Raw genomic sequence first — 25,591 nt, 5'->3', positions numbered from 1 at the left:
TATTGTGGAATATATTAAAAGCTAATGTTAGAGATGCAGGATTGTCTTCACATCACTGTCACTTGCATTTTCACTTTTTTCTTGCTGTTTCCTTCCCTAGTGCTTTATCAGCAGATCACCAAGTTGCTTATAGATGTAAGACAAACAATCTGGTACTCTTCTCTTTATTTCATTACTCTAAAGTAGTCAGTTGGCCCTATTCCAGAACACAATTATGCCCAGATAAATAACTGACCTGGAAAAAAACAAGGCTGGACATGAACAACTGCTTTCATTTGTTCTATTGTTTGGCCTTTTTGTCTCCTAGAAGCAGGATGCAGTCCTTTCCTTTCTTCAGGAAGACTATGAATCAAATTTCCTATGCTTCTCCATTCTGTGTTTTGTTTTGCAGGAACTTTATTCTCTTTATTCTCTTAGTGTTGCTCTTCCTCTTATGTTCTTTCTTTTAATATTTGTGGAGTTTTTTATGACTACAAGACAAAAATAGTAGGCTGGTTTGGGATAGATATGTTCTGAACAAGCTGCTGCTGGGAGTGAAATAAAAAAGGATAGTATAACGAGCAAGAAGAATATTCCTAGTCTGATTAGAATATTAATTTATTAAAAACCTTGGAGGTTAAGACTTTAACCACTGCTAATGTGGAATTTCAAAAGAACTCATTCACAAGTATTAGTATAATTTACTTCAGTTTTAAAGAAGATTTTACTATCATTGTTCTCAAGTCTTTTGTTATGGTAGAAAACTTTTTCACCAGGAACTCTTCAGAGCCAATTCTTTAAAGGAAAATCAACCAAACTGAGAGAAGACAGTGGGAATAGCCAAGTGTTTCAAATGACAGGTGCTAGCTATTCCCATTCCATCTGCAGACATCTACAGAAGTCTTTAAACTGTGCATCTTCTGAAGGGTTGAATGTTAGTCTTGCAGTGTCATTTATTGTGGAGCTACTAAGTCTCCCTTTGTTCCTGTGGGAGCATTATTGTCTCTCATTTGTTCATCTTGATGTGTGCATCAGAAGATAAATTCGTGTGATACTTGGAATTGAATCATGAAAGTGATGTAAGTCTTTTAAAAATACAATATGTACAATTCAACAGTTTTTAAGAAATAAGAGTAACAAATCTCTAATATTATTTGCCCATAGTTCACAATTAAATACATAACAGATTTTTCAAGCTACTGTAGGCAAGGTACTGTTGTCAGACATCCTCAACTGTTTGATCCTTTCAGAGCTTCCCTCTAAGAACTTCTCATTAAGTATTCACGTTCCTCTAAGGCTGTAACTTAACAAGTGCACATGCTAATACCAGAAAATGCAGTCTTTAATTTTTGAAATCAAAAAACATGTTCTGTTGGCCTGAGAAACTTCAGGTATTTTTCCCAGTAAGCTTCATCGCCTTGATCTTCCAGGAAAGTTAAAGCAACACCACCTGAGAGATGCTTCAGTGCAGGTTAAACTAGTTGTCCAGCAGATTTTTAAAAGTTAACATAATTTTTTGTTTAAGCATCATTTATATTAACTGTAGTCTTGAAAATATAAATGAATTAGTTAAATACACTGAAATTCAGTTCACTAGGTATTGGTGGAAGTTAAGTAGTTGTATTCCAAGCCTCAGTTTTATTCTCAAACTTCTCCATTAGGTATCTGATGAAATCTCCATCTTTGCAGATACTTAGAGCTCAAACAGACAAGACCATGAGCAAAGTGAGCTAAGGTGACCCTCACTTAAGCAGGAGGTAGAAACCAGGTGCTTTCTAATGCCCCTTTTGAATTGTATTGTGGTTCTATGGAATTATGAAGTAACTTTTGTTAAATTAGATGTTATGAGCTCTCTAACATAAAGATGTAATAAAAAAGAGGCAGATCAATAAACAAAAGCTGTATATTTAATCTGTGAAGTGTCTGATAAAGAGAATCTATAAGGAAGGACGATTTTCTGTAGCTGAGAAAGAAATTTACTGAAGCACACTGGAATTAAAGTAATGCAAAGTAACCCAGGTGCTGACTAAAGTGAAATTAGGAACAAAGTGGTTTTGAAGAACAACTAGCAATCAGAATTTCTGCTTGTAGGTTATGAAGAGTTCATGTTTTATCAAAGAATATGTATTAGGTATTTATTCACTAGAGGAAATGGAAGTGGAATGTTTGTTAACAGCAAAGATGTCAAGTGGTCCTCTTGAGCAGTTACAGGCATAAAAGACCCAAGCTGTACTCATGCTTTTATTCCTTCTTAGTGTGGAAATATTGTTATAAGCATTAAAGCAATCTAATAATTGATGTTGTAAGTCAAGTTTATGTACAAATGGCATCTCTCCAGTCAATGTAGGACATAAATCATTGTATGTGAAATGGTTTATCTGTTTCATGCTGAATTATGTACAGCACATCTTGTTTAAATATGAAACATAACATTGGTTGAACAATTAGTTGAACAGTGTCAGTGAAGGTATTGTTCTAAGTGTTAGTCTTATAGTCCAAGTAGTAGTTATGAACAGCAAAAAATTAATGAGGCAGTTGATTAAAGACTCTTCCATCAGCTCTTAAGCTGATTGAGTTCTTAATCACTTTTCAAAGAAAAAATTAAAGAAAAAAATACTTCTTGCTTATTTTACTGTGCACTTAATCAGGCTAGACAATCAAACAATCCCTGCTCTTTCATTATAATAATGACTTTAGAGATGGATGGCATTTAAATAGTACAGGGGGAAAAAGTGTAAAGGGGGAAAAAGTTTGAATTTGTTAGCTTTTAAAAGCAGCACTTAATGATTTTTTTATAAAGGAAGTACTAGGAAGTTTGAAAGCATTGTTCCCCTGTATGTTTACTAAATAGTAGTTCTCAAAAAAGTTAGCATAAGTGTCCAGTTTTATTTTGAACAGGCCATATTTGAGACTGCACTCTTAGTCATAATTGTAACACATCAGAAGCTAGAAAGTAAGAATGTACTGGTTCCTAATAATTTCCTTTGGAAAATGGGTAATTACAGTCAGTATTAGAATTTTGAGTAAAGGGACTGTAAAATGCTTTTCTGTTTCCAGGTGGCTTGTCTTGCATCTTTAGGAGGGAGATACATGTTTTCTATACTATTGATCTATAGTGCTGTTTGCTTTCCATCAGTCCATTTTGCTTCAGAACTTGGAAGCTGCAGAGTCATGAAAAGTCAGTAGCACGTTTTAGGTTAATTTAAATAACATGGATGTTAATGGATGAAATGTATTTTCCATTCTAATGGTTGTATCGTTATATTTAAGTAAGATATCTGAGGCATATCACCAATCAATATATATTGACTATTTGGTACATTAGGAAAAAAAAAAATAGGAAAGTGTTCTTTTCTAAAAGTTTCTCAGGCCTTAAAGCATTAACAAAGATTCTGACTGGATGTACTGATCCTGAATTGCTAGGCAAATCCCTTATGGTACAGTTAGTCAATGAAACATAGCAGAGTGAATGTTTCTTGAGTTTCTGTATCCTTGAAGAAATCTTAGACAAAATAGTTGGAAACTTCGATAATTGAATGGATGGGGAGAGGAAGTTCAGTATATAATATTTATTTCTTGAGGAGAATGTGTAATATATTGTGTTTCTAGTGGTAGTATTTTTTAACTCTGCCATTAAGAAAATGGCCTCAAGTTCTGCAGTTTTCGAGTGTGCTTTTACATTAGCCAGTATGCTGTGTGGTTTTGTTTAAATATACCAAATACTGTAAAATTGAAGTTGTCAAAAATATTTTTTCTTTACTACTGTATTTTTTGTTTGGCTTATTTGTGGGTTTTTCTTGGGACAATATTATCCTTTTGTCTGGAATTATATCTTTTCTATGTTTAGCCCTATTTTTAGGACAGCTGTAGCTGATGACAGGACATGTAACAGTTCCCTCAAAGGATTTGTGAAATGCACAATAATTTGTTCTTTGCAAGCATTTAGATTGAGTGTGATGCTTTGTAGATCACAAATAAACTTTGATATGAGTAAAAGTTACATTTTCAGAAATACTAGACTATGCCTACCACATTTGTACTGGAGCAAATGGATCAGCTTTATTAATGTAAGAAATTAGACAGCTTTCAAATTGATAAGGTGGAAATCATACAGGTAGTTTTTACACTTTTTAATGATTTCACAGAAAATGTGGAACTGATACATGTATATTAATCTGTGTTGAAGCACTTGGTTGATCCTCTGTCATTTCTCTTTCCTAGCACAAAGGATGATCATTTCAATGTTAACATTCAACCCCCTGTTGGAGAACTGCTCTTGCCTGTCACTATGTCAGAGAAAGATTTTAAGAAGGAACAAGGTGAGAAATCAACAGCTTCAGTAAATATACTTGGGTGGGAAGAGGACTGCATGCCTTTAAATTTCCAAGCATACAGAAAGTGCTTCCAGTTGTAGGTGGTTGAGTTAGCTGCTGGTAGTATTCACTCTGACAATAATAAGTAGTTTAAAAATATCCTAAGAAGGATGTGCCATGATATGATGCCGTCTTTAAAGGGTCAAAGCCCACCCTTTACCGTAAAACAGTCTTTTGGCTCAATGAGTTTTGGCTTCCCATCATGAAGTGTGAATGCCTTTCCTACAAGCAGCAAAACAGAAACTTGGGATGCTAGCTCAAGGAAATAAACTGTTTATACATTGGTATTGCATCAGTTTTTACTATTCTTTATTCCAATACTAATTTTCAATACTATTAATGTACCTGTTCCTCAGCTACTTTGAAGATTATTTTAATGTTTTCACTTTCAAGCACTTAATGTATAAAAAAAAACTCTTGTTGGAATACTGTTTTAGAATGGTGACATGTTTTTTATACTACTGCATTCTACTAATCCTGTTTTCAAAGAATGTAAGTATCTGATACTAGTCCAGACACAAACCCCCATAAGAGCTTTTATATTGACTTGAATATTTTATTAAAAATAATTAGAGAAAATTGTGCTTAGGTTTCACCATATGTTAAATGGAATAGTCAATACTCTTGTCCTTAATTCAGATATGATTCTTGGATATTTTAAAATATAAGTGGTTACATTTTGGATGCACTCAAATGTAGTAGTGTTTACTCATCTATCTCAATGTATGGGGATTTACATGTGTATGTCTATTCACATTTGAGATGAGAATATGCCCATGGGATCCTGTCTCATTGCTGTGTAAGGCTCAGAAACTCAGTATATCCGTCAAGCAGTCAAGAACACCAATGAGTAACATTATGTATTATTAGTTATTGCATTTGAGCTTTTCTTCGTTTTGTGTTTTTGAATTAGTAAGAAAGTAGTTTAAATTCTGTCTAGATCATTTGCAGTTAAGCTTTTGGCTGCAGTGGAAAGTTAGGATTGTGATTTGTTTTCATAACCAATTGATACTTATTTGCTGTTCTTACCCTTTGCTGGCTAAAGCCTGCCTCTCTGCTTTATACCTGCTCAGCAAACCAAGGTGAGTGATTGAACGAGGCTGTAGTACATTTATTTTAAACTGTTCCCTTCTAAAAATTGTAGCTGAGGTTGTAGTGAAAAGAAGGCAGGTTACTGTGCTTCTTCCTTCCCTGTTTTTATGTTTGCTTGCTTTGTGATATTCTGATAGAGTTTTTGTATGCTTTACTGTGACTGAGGGCTTTTTTTCCTCCTGACTGGCCATACAGAACCATGAGCACATAGAAGAAGTGTACTTGGAGAATAGCTGTGGTCCTCTGTGGAGTTGTTGCCAAAATTCCTTTTTCTTCTGCCATTTTACTTCTATGGTTGTTGATTATTTGTCTGAATAAATCTGGCAGCTGTTTGCTATGTTTAATAGAGCAGAAAGGCTACTCTGAATAAAGCTATTTGAAAATTTGTTTATATGAAGTATTTGTAAATCTATGAAGGTCTCTTGGCATTTCTGTATTGCTCTCTCTGTCTTACTGAATTCATTCTTTGATGCAGGACTTTGCAGGCTGGCAAATTTACTACAGGTTTAAAAATCCTTTCCTATTGCACCTTTTTTCTTATGGATATCAGCTGTATCAGAATATTCTTGTTAACAGAGGTCTCAATTCTGCATTTTGCATTAGTATTTATTACAAAGATCTAGGAACAGGTAGCATATGGGAAGAATTACTTTGTGTTCTTGCTAAATGAAAAATACAAATTACAATAATAAATGCAGGGCAATTTAGAAGTTGGTATATATTATTCCATTTTGTATTTAATTTAAATTTGCCTCCATCATTCTCTAAATGAATCTGATTTATGTAATTTTTTTTTATTTTTCATGCTTTTTTTTTTTTGCTTTTTTTTTTTCTTGGTTGGTTGTTTGGTTGGTTTTGAACATGTTTCAAGTCCTGTATCTGGAGATGCCTGGTTTTATTTGCAACCAAAACAGATAGGTAAAAAACAGTGAAGGAATGAGGAGAATATTAGAAATGCAAGGTAACACTGGGAGAGAATGAAAATATGTATGGGTTTTAAGGATTTTTACATCTAAATTGCATGTGTAACCTAATAAGAATGCTAAAGAGAAAGTAGCTGGTATTATACTGCTATGTAGAAGACAATTCATTGCTACACATCTTTACTCAATTATACTCTGCTGTTTTGCATTGTCTGTTTCATTTGTATATGTCCATTTTCTTCCTGATGGCATAAAGAGAGAGGGGCAGACAGGTTATTGAATATTCATGGCTGTGAAGGCTATCTGGTGGTAGTGGCAGAACCTCAAAAGCTGGTTTTGTCCACATGCTGTGCTTGATATGCTTAGCTTTGCTGCACCATCTCCCCTTTCCTTCCGTCCGGAGCTCAGGAATCCTCTGTTGAAGTAGTTCCCCAGAGAAGCAGCTGAGTTAGTGGTTGTTGTGATTGACAGTTTGGAATGAGTGGATTAAAAGAATATTGTCAAACAGTCTTTACCTTTTTGCTCAAATATTTTTTCTGATCCTTCAGGCCTCAGAATTTTTATACCCTGTTTTACATCACATTCCCATGAGAAGTCGAGTAGCCTTAGCAGAAATTCTGCATGAGTGGACAATTTAGTATTGGGAACTCTGTATCCAGATTTCAACTTGTCTGTTGTTTTTAAAATTCAGTAGCAAAACTCTCCTTCCCTCACTTCAGAATGGAGCTAGTCTGCTGGCTAGCATACCTTGTTACCCATCACTGTAATTTTTCCAATTTAATTTTCTCCTATTATTTAAAATATGTACAGTTATTTCATCATATTAGGTGGTTAACCCGGACTAATTGCTACTTTGTGCTCAGGCTAGAGTTTTCTTAGATTCTCATGTTTCAAGCAATATTAAATGCGTCATGTGGTTGTTATAGCTGGATATTAATCAGAATTTTTATTATGGTGTTTTTAAAATAGGCAATTAAAGCTACTTTAGGATTTTTTTTCTCTTAAGAGACATGTTTTTAAATAATTTTGTCACCTTTTATTTTAGAAGTGTATACCTGAATCACATTTTGAAAAAACAAACCAACAACAAAACACAATTTTGGTTAAGTAAACAGATAGTTTACCTAATTTTATTAAAATTATACATAAAAAATTTGTTTTCCTAACAAGCAAGATGCTAATTCTTTAAATGGTTGGACATTTACTATTTTCTGGCCATTGACTACCCCAAGCAATCATATTTGATGCTCCTTAATTAGAGAACCCTTTTTTATTTCCAGGTTCTTTTCCACCTCAGCAATCGAGACAATACATTTGCTTACCACGCTGCTCTCCTAAGTGTTCTTTTGCATGTAAATTAATCTTGATTCAGTTTACACTGTCATGCTGAGTGGTACAAATTGCCTATAACAATAAAACAGCATGAGTTAAAAATAAAGGGGGGTGAAAAAGCAGATTGAATGTGTGCCTTACTTGATAGGATGTTACTTTGCTTTATGCCAATACATTAGTCGACGATAATGAATCTTCTGTTCTGAAAAGCATGGTTTAGTTGATTTTTTTAATTTTACTTCAATGGAGCAGTACCTTGTCTTTTATAGAACAAGTTAGACAAACCATTAATGACAAGAGTGTTAAGGTTAAATATGAAGCAATGCATTCACTTCTCTGAGTGCTATCCATCTTTCCATTTACAGGAGCTTGACAAAAGTACTGGCTTTGTACAACATTTCCTTTAATTACATGCTGCGGGAAACAGGCTTTTAACATAAACATAGTTGCATTCATTTATTCAGCATTTGCTCTTCAATAGAGCTTAATGGAGAAGGTTTAAATCCTAAATAAGTACACACATCTCTCAGCAGTGTTATGTCAGTCCCTGTGCTCTGCTTAAAAGCAGTTTTAGTCTGTGTATGTAGTTTGTAAAGCTTTTGCCTAATAGTTAAGCAATTTAAACAGAATGTTCTACTCCCAAGATAAATCTGATTGTTATAAAAGTTGCATGCTTATTTTTTTTTCTCTTCAAAAATATCCTATTATTTACTCATTACCTGTTCCATTTTTGCTTTCATATTTCTTATTCTGTGATAGCAGCACATTCCGGCGCATTAAAATACTGGATTTATTGTTTTAATTGCTCTTATTAAGTATCTTGGTACTACTGTTTCTTCTGGGTTATAACTGTATGTGCAGCCCTAAAACACTGGCCTTTTGAGACTTTTCCATTGTTTTCATTGTTAGTGTTGCTTCAGACGCTTCATATTTCTGCCTGAAGTACCGTGCTCCTTTGTTTGTCTGCGTTTTCAGCTTCTGAACATACTGTAAAAAGGCACACACAGTGTTGTAGTTACTGTTGTGTTTTAATCAATATGAGCATCATTCTTCTAAACAATGCATATTGATAGAAAAGTGCAAGTTTTATTAAAATATCCTTGAATGGCATATCCTTCTTTACATTTTCTTCATCATATGTTTGGATAGGATCTTTACATTTCTGTTCCATTTTGTAGTGATATTCAAATAATTTTACCCAAATAGTTTATGTTGATATTTTAGAGAGCTGGATACTAACTGAATTTACCAGTTTCAAATGCACTGACTTTATCTTAACTAAATTGAAGCAATTACTACTATCTGAATTTAAAGATAATTTTTAGCAGTTGGATATGGAATTATACTTAAATGTATAATTGAAAGATTATAAAAGATCTTTGCGTATGGTCTTACTTAAGCTGGACCTTTCCAAATCAGTCTTACTTAATATTTAATTTCTGCATTTGCATTCTTATTTTAAATTAAGCTTTTTATGAGAAAATAACTACCTTGGTTTCACAGTTGTATTAGTATCACATATGTCATTATTCAGCTATTACTAATTTGTTTCTGATAACAGGTCATTGCAAGTAAGACATTAAACTAAGGTAATTATGTGAGTCTTTATAAAATTGTTTTCTCTATAAATGAATTAAGTTTTAATGCATTTTTTTTTAATTTAGATGTCTACTGTTTTGTTTTAATGCTTAATAAGCAAGCAGATCTTAGTGTATTCATAATGAAATACTTAATGTTTCAGGAATGCTGACAGGAATGAATGAGACATCTGCTACAATAGCTGTTGCTCCACAGAACTCTACTAGACTTGTAATAATTGAGAGAGTAGTGAAAGCAGCAAACCTGGGTGTAGTCCCTTCTGGTCAAGATAACATAGTCAGGTAAGATTATATGTCATTCAAAGTATGACCGTCTTTTTATATGAATTTTTTAGTTCAAAAATCATCAACATTTGATAATATTAGGGAAAATTTTATTACTGATGCCTTTGAGGGAGAAGGTACCAAATTATAGTGTAGTATATAATACTAAGGAGCTAGTAACTGAAGCCTAAGTAATCTGCAGCTCATTATTTGAGAGTATATAGAAGTGTCTAGACTTTACTGTGCAGTTAAAGGAAATTATCCATCCCTTGTTTTGTTTCAGAGAGAAGAGGTAGCCTTTTAGAGCACATTACTTTCAAGAAGGTTTTTGGGGATTTTTTAACTTTTGTTTCTGTTTCCCATAATAAGTAGCCTGCTCCAGTTTCATCATCTGTTGAAGAGCAACTTGTTTTCCTACTTTTTTTTTTTGACATTCCTATATATATGTATCTGCAAGAAAAAACAATTATTAGCCCAGAAAGTCATTGGCCCTGTCAAATTTGCAGTTTTTACTTGTGGATTAATCAATTTCATCCAAATACTATGATACAGAATGTCAGCAAAAGTGATGCAATTGTTGGTTAATGACAGCTTTTAATGTGATTCACTCAAAATATTTAGTCCTGTGGATCTGTATGGCTTCTCACTTGTGGCAGGAACAAACAGGTTAAACAGGTCTTGAAATAAAAAAATGAATACATCTCTCTTACCATCTACTAAAACTAAATTCATTAAATTCTGAATTATCTCTAGTCCCCTGAATTTTGCTATTCAATAAGTGCAAAGTATCTTCTTTTAAAGAAAAGAATGCCTTTCTTTGAAATTTTGCTGAGATGGCTGTTTGAAAGGCTGAGAATGCTGTAGCCTACATAAGATTAATAACCTGATATTGTTGGATGTAGTCTCTTTTGCATTGCTGGGCATTTGTATTGCATTGCATTAATGTTAACCCAGCTGGATTTTCCTATGTATTTGATACGGTTAATGATAAAATTCTGTTTCACCATAAAAACATGGCACAGCTAGTGCAATTGCACTGAAATGTTTGTCACTGTTGACACCTGATCCTCCATGAAAGAGTCCTCATTTGTTGCATCCCTGAGGGATCTGTATAGCCTGTGTTCTCAACATTAATTCAAAGACTAGGTGAGAGTGTCAATCAAGAGAGACTGAAGTGTCTTCTGTCTACAGGTGCTCTCCATCTTTACCCTGTCTATCACATGAGACTTATCGCATAGGCATGGATTGTTTTGTTGACTGAGTCTCAAAAAGGCTCCCTACAATAATAGCCTTGCTCCTAGATCAGCCACAGTTTTCCCAGTTGTAGATAAGTTTCTAATTTGATGTTGTTTTCTTTTGCTCTTTTGGTTTCTTTTAAAGGAAGTTTTCTACAACAGAGCCTATAATCTACAGTAAATAAGTTGAAGATGGGCTTGTTGTTGGGTACTCTCTTTCAGAGACAGTGCTTAAAGGCATGTTCAGGTCAAGCTGACATATTCAGAGAGCTTCAGAGAATCCTGAAGTCTTCTTTGATTTTTTAGATTCAAAATGCAATGTTTTCATAACTATTGCCACAATAGTTATAGAACAGACCATAGAATAATCCATCAAGCAAAAGAAATAGGTAATAACAATTTAAGTGGCCTATAAGAAATGCCCAGCAGTTGATAAGCATTTAGAAAACAGTCCTTCATCTATTTTGTCATAAGTAAATGGAGTTCACTGATATTATGTAATCATATTTCCACTTCGATTTTACTGAGCAGGAATATTACCTAATTGATACTGTGATGAACCTGTTCATCTTTTAAACAGTAATGCTTTATCATTAAAGTAAATCTCAGATTCACATGAATGAATATTTGAGATAAATATTAGATAATTAGTCATTTCAAAATGCTAAAAAAATGACTGAAATAGTTCTTTTATATATATATATATATCCAAAATAAACATATGTTTGGATTAAATGAACTCTGTCATGAGAGGAAACAAAAATTTAATCTCTTCTGGCAGAAGTCTCATGGATACAAGAATTTTGACTTTTATTTATGTGACACACAATTTCAGGATAATAAACAGTCACCTTTTATCTTGTCTAAACAGTTACAGATTCAATAAAAATATGTTAAAAATTAATTTCCTATTTTTTTTTATAGGATTGTCATTTGTCTTTTATTGTAAGTGATACTGGATAAAAAAATTGCATCCAAAAACTTTTAGCTCATCATGCTGTTCTTGTGAGGACTACTTCAGCTGACTTCTTGGAAGAGCCTAGTACATACCTTTTTAAACAGAAAAAGAAGTACTGTTTTCTAACTGGCATTCTGCACTGTGCAGCATAAATTATATTAACCTATTAGCTGTTCATCGCCAACTTGAGTATTACTGCTTAATGATGGCTAATGCCAAAAAAATTGTATTGCCTGGTAATGCAATATATTCATTCAAAATGAAATTGTACAGTTTAATATAAGTGCAAGAGTATCTAATGGACATGAACAGGTGTGTTTCATGGTTTCTTTCAGTCTGACCATATTCACATTCATGCTGAAGATGTTGTCATGCTGGTGGAATCCAATTATGAGTCCTTAAATTAATAACCCTATTAGGATTTTATTTCTGCACCAAGTAAAAACACTTAGAACAAACATAATGAAGATTTTAAGGTAAATACTTGAAATATATCAACACAGTAGCATACAGTCAGCAAAGAAAAATGAAAAAATGAAAACAAATGTCAAATACATTAGCTATATATCTGAGCATATCACAATATAGCAACCCTTTCTTACTTTCATTTCTTTTTTCTCTTTATCATATGGCTACTAAATTTCTGCACTTAATTACCATGTAATAATTTAACTGTTAAACGAACGTAGAACAATATGCCAGGTGACATAGATTATTCTGCTTTAAAATGTCTTTTCTGACCCGTTCTTATTTGAAGTGACAGCTGCAAAAATTTATAACTTAGTAGCCAATAGATAGACACAGATACAGACATAGATATCAGAGCAAAAAGTTGCAGGTTAATGTTTATATATTTGAAAATAAATTTGCTGTACTATTTTACTTCTTTTAGAATAGTTACCTGATCTTCAGTTGAGTTTTTCCAAGGGCTTAGATTATGGGGCCTTGTAAGACAACATGCAGTGCATTTGTATGTTCGTAATAGGATTTAGCTATTTTATTTATTGATCTTTCTTGCTTTTGCTACTAAGTGGAAACATTATTTTAATTTTAAATTGAATAAATTAAATAAATTTAATTCTACTAGAAGCAAGAATGTGAAATGCATTTTAAAAGAGAAATTTTCTTGAATGGGAAATGTGTTTTCTTATATTTGAAACTTTAGAAAAAAGAACCCTTTTTTTCCTTAAAATATTTTTTCACAAGACTAATTAGATTAATTGTTGGAATATCCATAACTTGTAAGAACTGTTACTTGATGTTGATAAAGTAATTTCAAAGAGTCAGCTAAGGCACCAGGCTTCTGTCTTTTGGTTCAGACCACATCTGAGGGCACTATTTGAATATCTGAAGACAAAGACACTAGAAGAAAAGTTTTTGTTCCTGCAGGGAATTAAATCACTCTGAAAAACTACCTTTAGGGAGCAAGTACTTTTCTGTTGAAGTATGTCTGTTGCTGTTTGTTGTCATTGAGGAAAGCCTATTAGGAATTTTTCTGTCTCAAATATAAGAGGGTACATAATGGAGGACATTTATTCCCTCAAAGTTGATTCTTCTATAGAACATCACTTGAGCTCCTAGTCTCTACTTGGGCAGTAACACCCATTGATTTAGATACAACAACAAAAAAGAAACCCAGGCTTTTCTATTTCAAAATATGATGAGATGAAGACATTAGTCAATTCAAGATTTTCAGTCATACTCTATTTAACTGACACAAGCCTTATTTACCCAGAAATGCCCTTCATGTTAGTGTTACTTTCAACATGTGTTACTTATTCTTCTCAGATGCGTATTCTAGAAGTTCCTGAGGTCTCTTTCTCCTTTATTCATTTTCATCTCCTACAAGTATAGGTAATCATCATCTGCTTCACTTTGAATATAGCAAAAGATAACAGATGGTGATAGAATGAAAAGGCTAATTGCAGACTTGAATCTTAAAAAGATTTGAATGCTCTTATAATCCTCTAGAAAGTGTCAAAATATTGTCTACTATTACATAACGCTCTATGCATGAAGGAGAGATGTTTCAGGCTAAATTGGCTTAGGGAAAAAAGTAATGGAAATACACATAGAAGGTGTTTTTTCATGCTACCAACAAATATATGGTGCAAAGCTTTTAAAGTGTTGGCAGCAGCATATGGCAGAAAAATCTGTTCAGAGCTAAGATCACAAACTGGATTTACTTATTCACTCTCATTTTGTTCTATACTCATGTGCTTCCATTGATGTTAGAGTATAATGTGCAATGGGATGGAGAATCAGGTTGTCTTCAACTACCTACCTCTCTACCTTCTACTTCCCAAAGCATTTCTTAAATGGGATGCATTGTACTACAGAATATTATTTACTTTAATGTCTGTGGCTCTAAAAATGGTGCAAGATAGATTATCTTTTCCTCTGTTTTCATTCTTGAAGACTACCTGTGCATTGCCCAATCAGTCAGTGAGATAAAACTCTGAAGCCAGCAGGGTGGATAATGAAGAATGAAATTTAGTCAACCTCAACTTATTTAATAGTCCATTGCAGTAGTCTGTTGCTGCTGTTGTATTCTGGAAGGAATCCTCAGTTGCAAACAGGAAGTACAAAGATTAGAAGCTGAGCATGGTGTCATATATATCTCTCTATTATGCAGTTTATCAGGATGGCTGTAAGCATTGACCTGCACTCTGAGGCACACAACAGCATTCATTTCAGTCCTCAAATTTCACATGGTCAATTCTATAATTTCAACAACCCAATATGGGACAATCTGAGGTTTTGGAGAAGATCAAATCTCTTTCAACAACGAAGCTCTTTAAGTGTTTCAGAACAGCCATTTCACATTTTAAAATAGGAATTTTAGTGTCTTTCTCCATTACAATCACAAAAGTGGCGATAGTAACAGCAATTTCTTCTTTCTAGACAAGACCAGGTCTTGCAGAGGGAGGATTCTCATCTCTTAGTGAGGTGTCATAGCACCTGAATTAGCAGCAAGCAAGCTAAATTTTAAACAAAGCAGCATGAAACAGCACTTCTGCTCATTGCTGGGGCAGGTCTAACTAGCTCAAGCACAGTAGTGCATGTAATGACTGTGCAGCTTCGGAGACCTACATTTTTAAGGACACTTCACTGAATCATGTAGATATGGTAGCTTCTTCAGGGCTTGCTGTATGCAGTATGCTGTTGCTTAGTGTACCCTTAACTATCTGATTTCTTGCATAAGCAATTACTGAACAAAATGTAAAATACTGTCCACCTGTCTTGTGGAGGTTTGTATTGCTATCCTTTAGCTAAATGAGAAACATACTGATGTTATGCAAATAATTTATGGTGACAGTAAATACACTGCAATGGGTGAGAATTCATACTCCGAATAATATGAAAACAAGACCAAATGTAGCAACTTGCATAAAATGTTGAAAATACAGAAAATACAGAAATCCAAGGACCTGCATTTCACTAGCCTTTATTTCTTACCCCATGAATCAGCCTGACAGTCTGGTTGTATTCACCCCTTTTTATCATTTTGCAACCTGTCATGTCCCATTTATAGTATATTGGCAGACTGATTCTCAAAGGAAAGAGGGTTTTGTTTACAGACAATTTTGATTATCAGAGAATGTCGTGCTTAGTAATCAGTTATCCCCATATCTTTTTAATCCAGCAACACTTATTGTGGGGAGAAGAGGTATGCAATTGCACATGCGTATAGGTACATTTGTATTGAACCAAATCCATCCAAAGGGGTCCACCTGGAAAATTTTTCTGTTTATGTCATCTTCCAATTTTCACTAAATTTGGAAGAATTCTCAGGCAGAAAGTTAGTGATCAGACCCCATCAGCTTAACATAACTAACAACTGCATCTGCTTCCAGCATGTCTGCTAGAAAGGAAAATACCTATCTATTGAGGATAAACACCAAGTATAAATTTCTGGGAAACAGAAATTCTTTATAGTTACTCACTTGAATCCAAGTATATGTTGTCAGTAGCTGATAAACAGGTCTATAAATCCACAAAGACTTTCTTAAAAGCCTTTCTGTTCTGTGTGCAAGCACACCTGTTCTAAGGTTTTACTAAGCAGTTAGCCCGTTGGAGATCTCCAAGGAAGTGAAGTCAACCTCTGCTCCTGCTAAGTACCGCCTTTGATGCAGTTACCTAAGTCTGTTTTGCTTCTGTAGTTCCTTAGCAGTGGGGCTCAGTCTTCCTTTTCTGCTCTTCTAGAAAGCTTCAGTGGGTAGCTGCATAAATAAACTTGTAACAGGCATGCAGCTTTGATTTTGCTTCCTAATCTCTCAAGTAGGAATTAGAGAGCTAAATAACTTAGGCAAAACAGCTTCTCTGGTAGTCTTTACCTGCAGGAGACAGAATTTTAAATGGAATAGTATATCCATGTCCACAGTTATTTCAGCCTTTATTTTAGCCACAAGTTGTAAGCTCTTAATGTTTTCATGCTTTATGAGGGAAGTAATTCCGGCTTTCTATTTTGGGGGGTTGAGTTTTGTTTTGTTATCTTTTTTTTTTTTTTTTTTTTTTTAAAAAAAAAGAGGAAAAAAATTTTAAAAAGCCCGCGTAGACTAACCATTTATATTTCTTTAAACAGGCAGGACTAGAAGTTTTTCTGCTTAGTAACTATTCTTTGGTTAATATTTTTATTAATAGAGGAAAAGAAAACAATGTTATAAGTATGAAAGTACTCATTCTGTAGTTCCTTATATTACTCTTCCTATTATAATTATTTCTTAATCAAGCCTAATCAAATCTGTAATCTTGACATTTTCTCTCTTCTAACTAAAGGGCTCTGTGTATACTAATACTATTTTCATGTGTTATCATCATATGAAGATTTTCATTAACTGGTGCAAAATACTTGATCAAGAGAATGCCTTCACACAGAATCATTTTAATGCCCTTAACACTGTAAATTTATTATTGTATTAAGGAGCTTATATACAAATTGCAAAATTTTAAAATAACTTTAGGAAATTAAATTTGGTCTTAACATTAAAAGTATATGAGTGAGTCATTTTAGCTATGCAGTTAATCAAAACAGATTGTTCTAGGCTAGCTTATTTGCTGTCCACTAGAGGACAGCACTGCTTTTGTATCTGAATGGGATAAAGTGATAAATATGTGCAGCATTTTCTCTGAAAAACAAACAGGAGCCTTTTGAGCTAGTTATTTAAACAGAAGATGCTTAACACTTAAAGAACTAACTGAGCAGAAGACTGTCTTTGATTGTAAAGATCTCTGAGTATTTAATATTTAATATTTTAATATCTTTCTATAAGGTAATCTGCTTTCTTGAAATTAAATAATTTTCCTGCAAATTAAAATTTATAGCCTGTTTTTAAAATAGACTGAGTATAATTCTCAAGCATGTATCATATTAAATGCCCAATTCTATAGAAAAAAAAAAAAGAGTGAAGTATGAGGAAATAAAATAGAGTATTACAATTAGAATTTCTGGATGGGAGGACCAAATATTTTTATTCAAGCCTTTAGCTCATTGAAGTTTTGGGGAGATATAAATACCTACATATAAAAATGCTGATATTTTTAAACTATGATAAATGATTAATGATAAATTTGGAAGATGATAGAAAGTTCATGCAGCATCTTTTTGAACATGTAGAGCAGTGGTATGTATTGAGCAGTAAGTTCAGGTGACTCACTTGCATTTCTGCATTTTTGTTAGAGGTACAGTGCAGCTGCTTACAGGAAACTGAGGACAGACTCAAAATATATTTTGGCAATACAATTAAAAATGGTAAAAATATGTACATTTGATTGCAATTTATTTTACATTTTTTTTATTTTATACTCTGAAAAAATAGATTATGTTGGAAAATTATTACATTCTTTTAATGAATTAGGTATTTATTCAGAGATAGTGTTAAAATTTTTTCCAGCATTAAATATGCTGGAAAAAAGCAAGTCACACTATCATAATATGATTTTTAAGGTAAACAGTAATCAAATTGTATTAGTAGTAACCAATGTTAAAATCACCAGATTAAGTTCCTTCTTTTTGTTGGTATATTTGTCCTCACAGTTTTAGTATTAAGCTTTCTCTATCCCCAGATCAGAACTAATAACCAAATAGTTCCTTTTCACATTCTAAGCCGTACCCAGAGAGTGAATACAAGTAGATTAGTAATTTAGCCAATTTTTAGATGAGTTGTTATTTATAAAGTGAAATCTGTATATATGAGAGCAATAGGAAGATTGAGAGTACTGAAACTGTAAGCGTAAGTATCTTTGTTGACCAGTTGACATGCTGGAAAGTCCTTTGTAGTTATTCATTATTATATTTACAAATTGAAGACTAATTCACAGCAGTATTTTTTTCTCCTTTGAGTATATTCATTGCATAACTTGATTACACATTTGTCAGCTTTGGACTAATTATTTTTCTACAGCTAGGGCAGGGCATTGCATCTTCTGATTGTCTTCCTTACTAATAGGATTCTGTCTGCTTCAGCAGGCAGTAATTGAAGGCTTCATGTACAAGATTTGAAGAAAGAGGGGAGGAAAAAAAAAGTTTTAGCCTCCATGGGCCTTTGTCACTCTTTGTGGTAAGCAGTAGAAGAGAAAAAGAAGAATATTTAGCTTGAATAGAAGGTCAGGGAGGAAGAAAAGCACCGGACAAGAGAGAATGTGTTTTAATGCAGTTGAATTATGCATAACAAACCCTGCTCTGCTGTAAATATCCCGATAGTGAGTGTTCAGGTGTAAATTTACTTTTTCAAATATTGAATTTTAAAGAGCAGATTTTAAGTGAGTTCGTCTGCTGCTGTATATTCACTGCCATGAAATTTTCATAGCCTTTCCCCATACAAATGTGTCTCCTTATAGTAGCTATATTTTGTATACAGAAAAAGAGAAGATTACCAGCAGTCTGTATTCAGACTAGTCATCATTGCAAAGTCAGTGTTTGGCAAATGCCGTCTCATTCTAGTATCTGATACTCTGTGTTTTCTCTTTCTATCAACTATATATCAAATTTTTCTGTATAGTTATGATGAACAAATTTTATTTTCATGGGAAGTGACTGAGACTATATACTTACTTTTAACTCCTGAAAGACTGAGTTACTTTCTAAAAATATATAGTACTTTATTGATGTTGATTATAATTCTAAATGTATATTTCCTTATCCACTGATAGTTACTATATTTATATAAAAATATTGTATTAGCTCCTTCTCTTTTTTTGCATGTCACATATGCTCAGAATATTTAACTGACAAAAAAAAATTAAACAGTCAGAATATGCAAATATTTCTCACATTGTTTTGTTCTAATCTGTCTTGATTTTTTTTTAAATGGGAAAAATATTAACAGCTGCAAATGTTCCTGAATATTTTAACGATGTAAAATCAGGTTTAGAATCAATATTATCACAGAATTAAATACTGTATCATTGCAGAAACAGCCATCTTGAAGCTATTAGTAAATATTTGGTTCTGTTTTCTGGATGTATTCTCATGTGCTTTGGTTTTTTGAGTTTGTTTTTGTTGTTTCTTTGGGGTATTTTATATTTATGGATGCATCCATTGTTGCAACAGAGCCATGCTCATAATTCGTGTCTTATGTTAAGGGTTGTCTACAGGACAAATTCATTCTTTTGGACCTACAATCAATCAATGTACATCCTAGATGTAAATGTATCACAGTGCAGTTTTCAAGGCTTATTAAAGGCAATGATTACTTGTTGGTTTATTGTCTTTTTCAGTTTAGTTTGGTTTGGTGACTTTTGTTTGTTTTTAATTCAACTTCTAATCTACAAAATGAAAAATTATTACTGACCTCATGGAGAAAAAAAAAGTTACTAAGACTGAACACATATTATTAGTGATGAATGTTTTGCTGCTGTGAGATTTTTTTAGTGGCTTTCTAGGCTTTTAAAGGTATTTAGTTGCACACAACAAACCTTTTGGAAAATCCTGGAGGGTTTATGGTAAGGGTTAGCATATAAATGCAGCAGCATGTATTTAGTTGAAAAAACAGCTATTAACTAAATCCTTCAATGACAGTGTATTTAAAACATCTAAATAACTGACACATTGGTTTTACTGCTAGTGCAAATTGCTTCATCCTGATAAAACTGTATTCTGTTTTAGATTATACAAGTGTATTTATAACTCTCCTTAGAAACTAGATTATACTCCCTATTTGAAGGAACAGATTTTAGTTTCCAAAGTTCAAAAGCAGCTGTAAACCCACTGAGTGGCTCTCTTCCATACATTCTTTTTTAATGATGAAATAAGTCATCCTGTTGCGAGTAGAAATAATTCTTCCTTCACCAAGCAATTCCAGATCCCATATAGATGACCATTGATAGAAGCTTATTAGCTGCTGCTAGTTATGCATATTAACACTTTGTGTAAAATTATCTGAGTATCAGACCCTTTGCATCTTGCAAACCACATGCAAACTTGCATTTTATTGATTTTATGTGGTTTGTTCAGGGCTATGGAAAAGTACTATTGATCCCCTAAGTGATTTTGCAAATTCACATGTGAAAATATCATCACAAAACTCATCTCTCATGCTTTGGACCACCTTGGCTTTCCCAGAACGCTGACTTTGTATCACTTTCAGCTTTTGATAAAAGAGGGTAAAATCAAGCCTTGGGGCTATGAAACACAGCAGGAGTGCCAACTAGCAACCTATTTATGTGCATACTCAGAGATAATCTGCTTCTGTGTTGTCCCAAGACGCGACTGTTAAGTAAATAAAGTGACTGATAAGACTATTGTTTCTATAATTATCCCCCTGTCGAAGTCAACAAGAGAAATAGTCATCTTCTACATTGCAGCATAAATAGATGAAATCATTGATATAACTAGCTAAGTAGGTAATTTTTGTACTAGTCATATTGTTTTATAACCTCTTATTAAAAAGAGAGGTCTTTGAATGTATCTGTAATCCAGACAAAAGAAATAGATTGACCTGTGATGGGTGACATTAGAAAAGTGCCCCATGTTTCCTTAATTGGTATAATGTGTTATGAGATTTTGATATGCTTAGTTTAAAAAGAAAAAAAAAAAAGACAGAAATTATTTCTCGTTTAAAGAGAACCTGCTTCCTGCTTAAGTGGCTAATATTTTAATTAAGTCTGGAGTGAAGTTTTTTGAGTATCTCCTGATAAACTCCCTCCTTTATGTTGATGGTAATTAAACAGATCCCCAAGGGCTTGGGTAGGCGATTTGCAAGGCCCATGCTGATTGTCAGACAGGAGACACTGACCAGTTGGTTTGCTCTTGAATAGCCCACAGCGTGCTGTTAGCGCAGCAGTTTGATTTTTCTGTATTGTGAGCTGTTGTCAGGGCTAACTGGGTCCTATTGTGACTGAAGATGTTGCGCAAATTGAGGCAGATGGCTCTGATTCAGACACGTGTCATTCAGAAAGAGGAGAGGAGATTGGCCCTGCAAAGTGGGGTCAGACGGGGTCACAGACCTGCTCTACACTTGTTAGTGTTTTCAAAAGCCCATGTGCAGCAACTTTGTTGTAGAGAAGTAACCAAGAAGGGGGGGGAGGGGAGAATGGGGGGCGGGGGGAAGCATGTTGTGCTCCTTGTGGAAGATGGAAAGATGGACGCTGTTGCCATCCTCTTGCTTCCTGTCTCTTGGGCCTGGCTCTGCCCACAGAATGAATTAACAGGATTGACAGAAGTTCATTGTGCCTAAAATGGCTTTTCAGTCAATTGTGGTGCTTAAAAGGCTAGTTTTGCTTTTAATTCCGTGTAATTAGTGGGTTCTTCATGTCTTGGAATTTAGTAATGCTGCATTAGTCCTAACTTTCGTCTGTCTGATTGCTTGGTAGTTTTTTATTTCCTTTCTAGGATTTTTAGTAATTATAAAATGTTTAAAAATATTGGTCACATTTTTATGGTTCTAGAGATAAATTCACAGATAGAATAACTCTGTCTTGCTGTTACTGTCATTTCAAACTGATTGTTTCATATGTTTATAAGTTTGACTAGTTTGAATTAATTTCTAGGATTACAAGAGGAGACACATCTCGGAAAGTACAACAGTTTGACGTTTTGTATATGTTCTATTACATTTAACATAGTTCTATTGTCTTTGGGGCACCAAATAATGAAAATCCTTGGAAAATTCTATACAGCTGTAGTTAGGTTGTAAGTATGTATGAATATTGTAGGTGAACTGAAGAATCAGTGTTTACATTAAAAAAATATTTAAATAATATTTAGCTTGTACTACTAAATACAAAATTTTGCGTGATACTTCTTTGGCCTTTTAAAATGCAAAAATACTTACATAAATTATGTGTGAAGAATTTATCGTAGGTTTTATGGTTTATCCCCTGAAAAGCATTAATGAATTTAGAAGTATTTTATTATATTTGAGCTCATTTAACTCTTGCAGAAAGAAACATTAGAAGTCTTTGACCTTAAGGTTCTCAGTGATTTTTCTATTTTCTTTTTTTATTTTTCCTTTTCCCTCCAGGTTTGCAGCTAAGACTGTGCACAGTGGGTCACTGATGCTAGTCACAGTGGAGCTGAAGGAGAGCTCTACAGCACAGCTCATCATAAACACTGAGAAAACTGTGATTGGTTCTGTTCTGCTGCGGGAGCTGAAGCCTGTCCTGTCCCAGGGGTAACCTGCTTACATCTGGACTTCAGAATCTGGCACACAACAAAAGTGCCTGGCATCCACTACTGCTGCCTTTCATTTATAATAATAGCCCTTCCATCTGGCAGTGGGGAAAGAATACACTCTTGACATTCTTGTCTTCTGCTTTAGAATGCTAGTGCGTATCTATCATGTATGCAAGTCCTTTCCTTTTTTTCTGCTTGCTAACCAAAGAACATATATTTTACTGTCAGTTATCTGCGCTTTTAAATGTATTTCCCATTTGTTCTACCCTAGTCCTTCCCTCTGTCTTCCCTTCCCCCACTACCTTCCTTCCCCATCAGTTTCCACTCCCCCCCCATAGTGGACAAATACTAGGTAATAAAGTTCAAGAGAAATCACACTGCTTGAAAACTGAGTTCAAATGGCAGGTGGGTTCTAGGAACATACACAAGTATGTGGTTCAGAGAGAATTTTGGTTTAAGTGTGAAAACACAGTAAGTACAGCGAAATGGTGTTTGTTTTCTAGAAATGCTTGTAAACCTGAACTCATCTATTGAGAGCATTGTCCCTATCTACTGTCATTTTCTCAAATATTTTGTTAAGATGCTAATAAAGTAGTGCCTATGAACAGAGACTCCCTCTTTCTTGTTTTGGTAGAAGATTGATAACAGACATGCTGGTATTGTATATACCTGGTTAACTAAACTAAATACAAATGAGGTGGACACTACTTACATCAGTAAACAGTTCTTGCAAAAGTAGCCAGTGTTTGTGCTCCTGCAATAATTGTCTGCTATGCAGTTATATTTTTGTTAATAAACAATGCCAGCAACTGCCTATTTTCAAATTGGCCTACTCATAAAATACTGATTGAATTGTTCAAATGAGTATTAAATGAAATACTGATTATTAGACTGTTGTGGCAAATACTGTCATCTAGCTTAATGAATAGTTCAGCTTTATTTCAAGTTTTTTTTCTAAAATAGATTGAAACATTTCCCAACTTTGTGTAAACCAGGGCTTGAGGCAAAGAGAAATTCACAGCCATATCAACTGAACTAGGCCAGAGAAGACCAATAGCCTTCCACCAATTGGTGTACCCAGTTTTCTTGGTACAGGTCAGTGATTTTGTCAGGTCAGTGATTTTTGTCCTTCCCTTCACATTCTGATTACATGGCAGGATGGAAGATGCTGAGCGTTTTCATTTCTTATCAGTTTTCCTCACTTTCAAAATGTTTTTTTCGTAGTAACTCATGGCTCTGGTACAGAGAAGATACTTGAATAAGTGTAACCTTTCTCTGTCACCAGGACCTTTGCATGGTCCTTGGATGCCCAGCTAGTACTGTTCTAGTTTAGAATGGTACAAAATGCTGCTTTTCCAAAAATGTTGCATTACTTCACACTAAATTCCTCTAATTTTTTCTATTAAAATTTAGTAGAACTAAAAAGAGGCTCCAGTGTGAAGCAGAGCTTATTAGCAAATGTTAAAGAAGAGCATTTACCTTGTGCTTCTGTGAGAAATGTGCTTCTAGAGTTTGCTCTGGCACCCAAAAAGAGACAAGAATCTTATGCCCTCAAGAGAAATGTACATGTTCTCAACCAACATTTACATTACTTTCTGAAGTCCTAATCCTGTAGTGTTTGCTATTTAATTAGTTTTCAACTGTGATGTAAAAGCTATTCAAACATGAAAAATTAATTGTTGTAGAAATGACTGTTGTCTTATGGAAACTCCAGATTGGTCTGTAGATAATCTTTAATATTATGACCCAGTGGGAAGATGGTGAGGGAATGGTGCAGAAACAAACATCCTGAGAAGAGACTGAACTGTGAAAGCTTTGGCCATGATTGTAAAGGACAAAACAAACAAGAATTGTTTCTCGCAGCACAGTATAAACCAAAGAAAAGCACATTAATGGTGTGTAAATCACACACATTGCTGAGTATTTTCTGCCTCCTTAGAGTACTTTATACATTTTAGCAGTGAAGCCCAGAAATGTGTATAATAAGGATAGTTTGGGAGTTCCTGGTAGTAATTTAGATTTTTCAGCACTCAAGTGGATCAAAAACTCTTGGTACAGATCTTTGGCTGATCATAGAGTAGTTTGAGTTGGAAGGGCACCCTAAAGATCATCTAGTTCCTACCCATTTGCCACGGGACACGACACATTTCACTAGACTGGGCTGTTCAGAGCCTTGTTGAGCATGGCTTTGAACACTTGCAGGGATGGGGCATCCACAATTATGCTGGGCAACCTGTGTTTCATCACCCTCACAGGATAGATTTCCTTCCTAATATCTGATGTAAACCCACTCTTTCTATTTAAACCCATTCCCCCTTGTTCTGTCTCTACATGCCATTGTAAATAGTCTTGCCTTCTCTTTTCCAGACTGAACAATCACAAATCTCTCAGCCTTTTCCCTCTGCTCCATCCCTCTGATCATCTTGGTGGCCTCCTCTGGACTCACTCCAGCAGGTCCATGTCCTTCCTGTGCTGGGACCCCAGAGCTGATGCAGCCCTGCAGGTGGGGTGTCAGCAGAGCAGAGCAGAGGGGCAGAATCCCCTCCCTGGCCCTGCTGCCCACGCTGCTCTGGATGCAGCCCAGGGCACATTTGGCTCTCTGGGCTGGGAGTGCCCATGGCTGGGTCATGTCCAGCCTCTCACCCACCAGCACCCCCAAGCCCCTCTGGGCAGGGCTGCTGTGATCTGTGCATCCCCCAGCCTGTGCTGGTACCAGGGCTGCTCTGACACAGGTGCAGCACCTTGCACTTGGTCTTGTCAGACCTCATGAGATTCCCATGGGTCCATACCTAGAGCTTGTCCAAGTCCCACTGGTGGCATCAGGTGCATTCAGCTTGGTGTCATTGCAAATTTGCTGAGGGTGCACTTGATCCTTCTGTCTGTGTCATTAATGAAGATACTAAATCACACTTGTGCCAGTACAGGCCCCTGAGGGACCACTTGTTGCTGATGTCCATTGGGCCTGAGTCATTGACCATGACCCTCTGGATGCGACCCTCCAACCAATTCGTAATCCACCTAACAGTTCAAATCCCTGTCTCCAATTTGGAGAGAATATTGTAGTAGACTGTGTCAGAGGCACTGGACAGAAGTCCAGTGAAATGATATTTGTAACCCTTCCCTTACCCACTGCTGCTGTCACCCCATCATAGAAAGCCACTGGCTTGGTCAGACAGGACTTGCCCTTCCTGCAGCCATGCTGGCTGTCCCAAGTCACCTGCC

The 25,591-nt window shown here is 34.8% G+C and overlaps 1 protein-coding gene across 1 annotated transcript in view; it reads left to right on the top strand.

Moving 5' to 3' along the window:
- The window catches only part of AP3B1 (adaptor related protein complex 3 subunit beta 1), a 156,924-nt gene extending 133,944 nt beyond the window's left edge, over window positions 1–22,980 (top strand). The window contains exons 25-27 of the mRNA XM_058865381.1: window positions 4,201–4,298; window positions 9,441–9,579; window positions 22,218–22,980. Of these exons, the coding sequence (XP_058721364.1) occupies window positions 4,201–4,298; window positions 9,441–9,579; window positions 22,218–22,371 (391 nt within the window). The 3' untranslated portion in view covers window positions 22,372–22,980. The remainder of the gene's footprint in view (window positions 1–4,200; window positions 4,299–9,440; window positions 9,580–22,217) is intronic.
- Window positions 22,981–25,591: the final 2,611 nt, after the last annotated feature.

This window comes from Poecile atricapillus, chromosome Z (assembly GCF_030490865.1).
Source record: "Poecile atricapillus isolate bPoeAtr1 chromosome Z, bPoeAtr1.hap1, whole genome shotgun sequence".
NCBI classification, from domain to species: Eukaryota; Metazoa; Chordata; class Aves; order Passeriformes; family Paridae; genus Poecile; species Poecile atricapillus.
The sequence above is the reverse complement of the archived record's forward strand: the minus strand, read 5'-3'. Positions and strand labels throughout refer to the sequence as shown.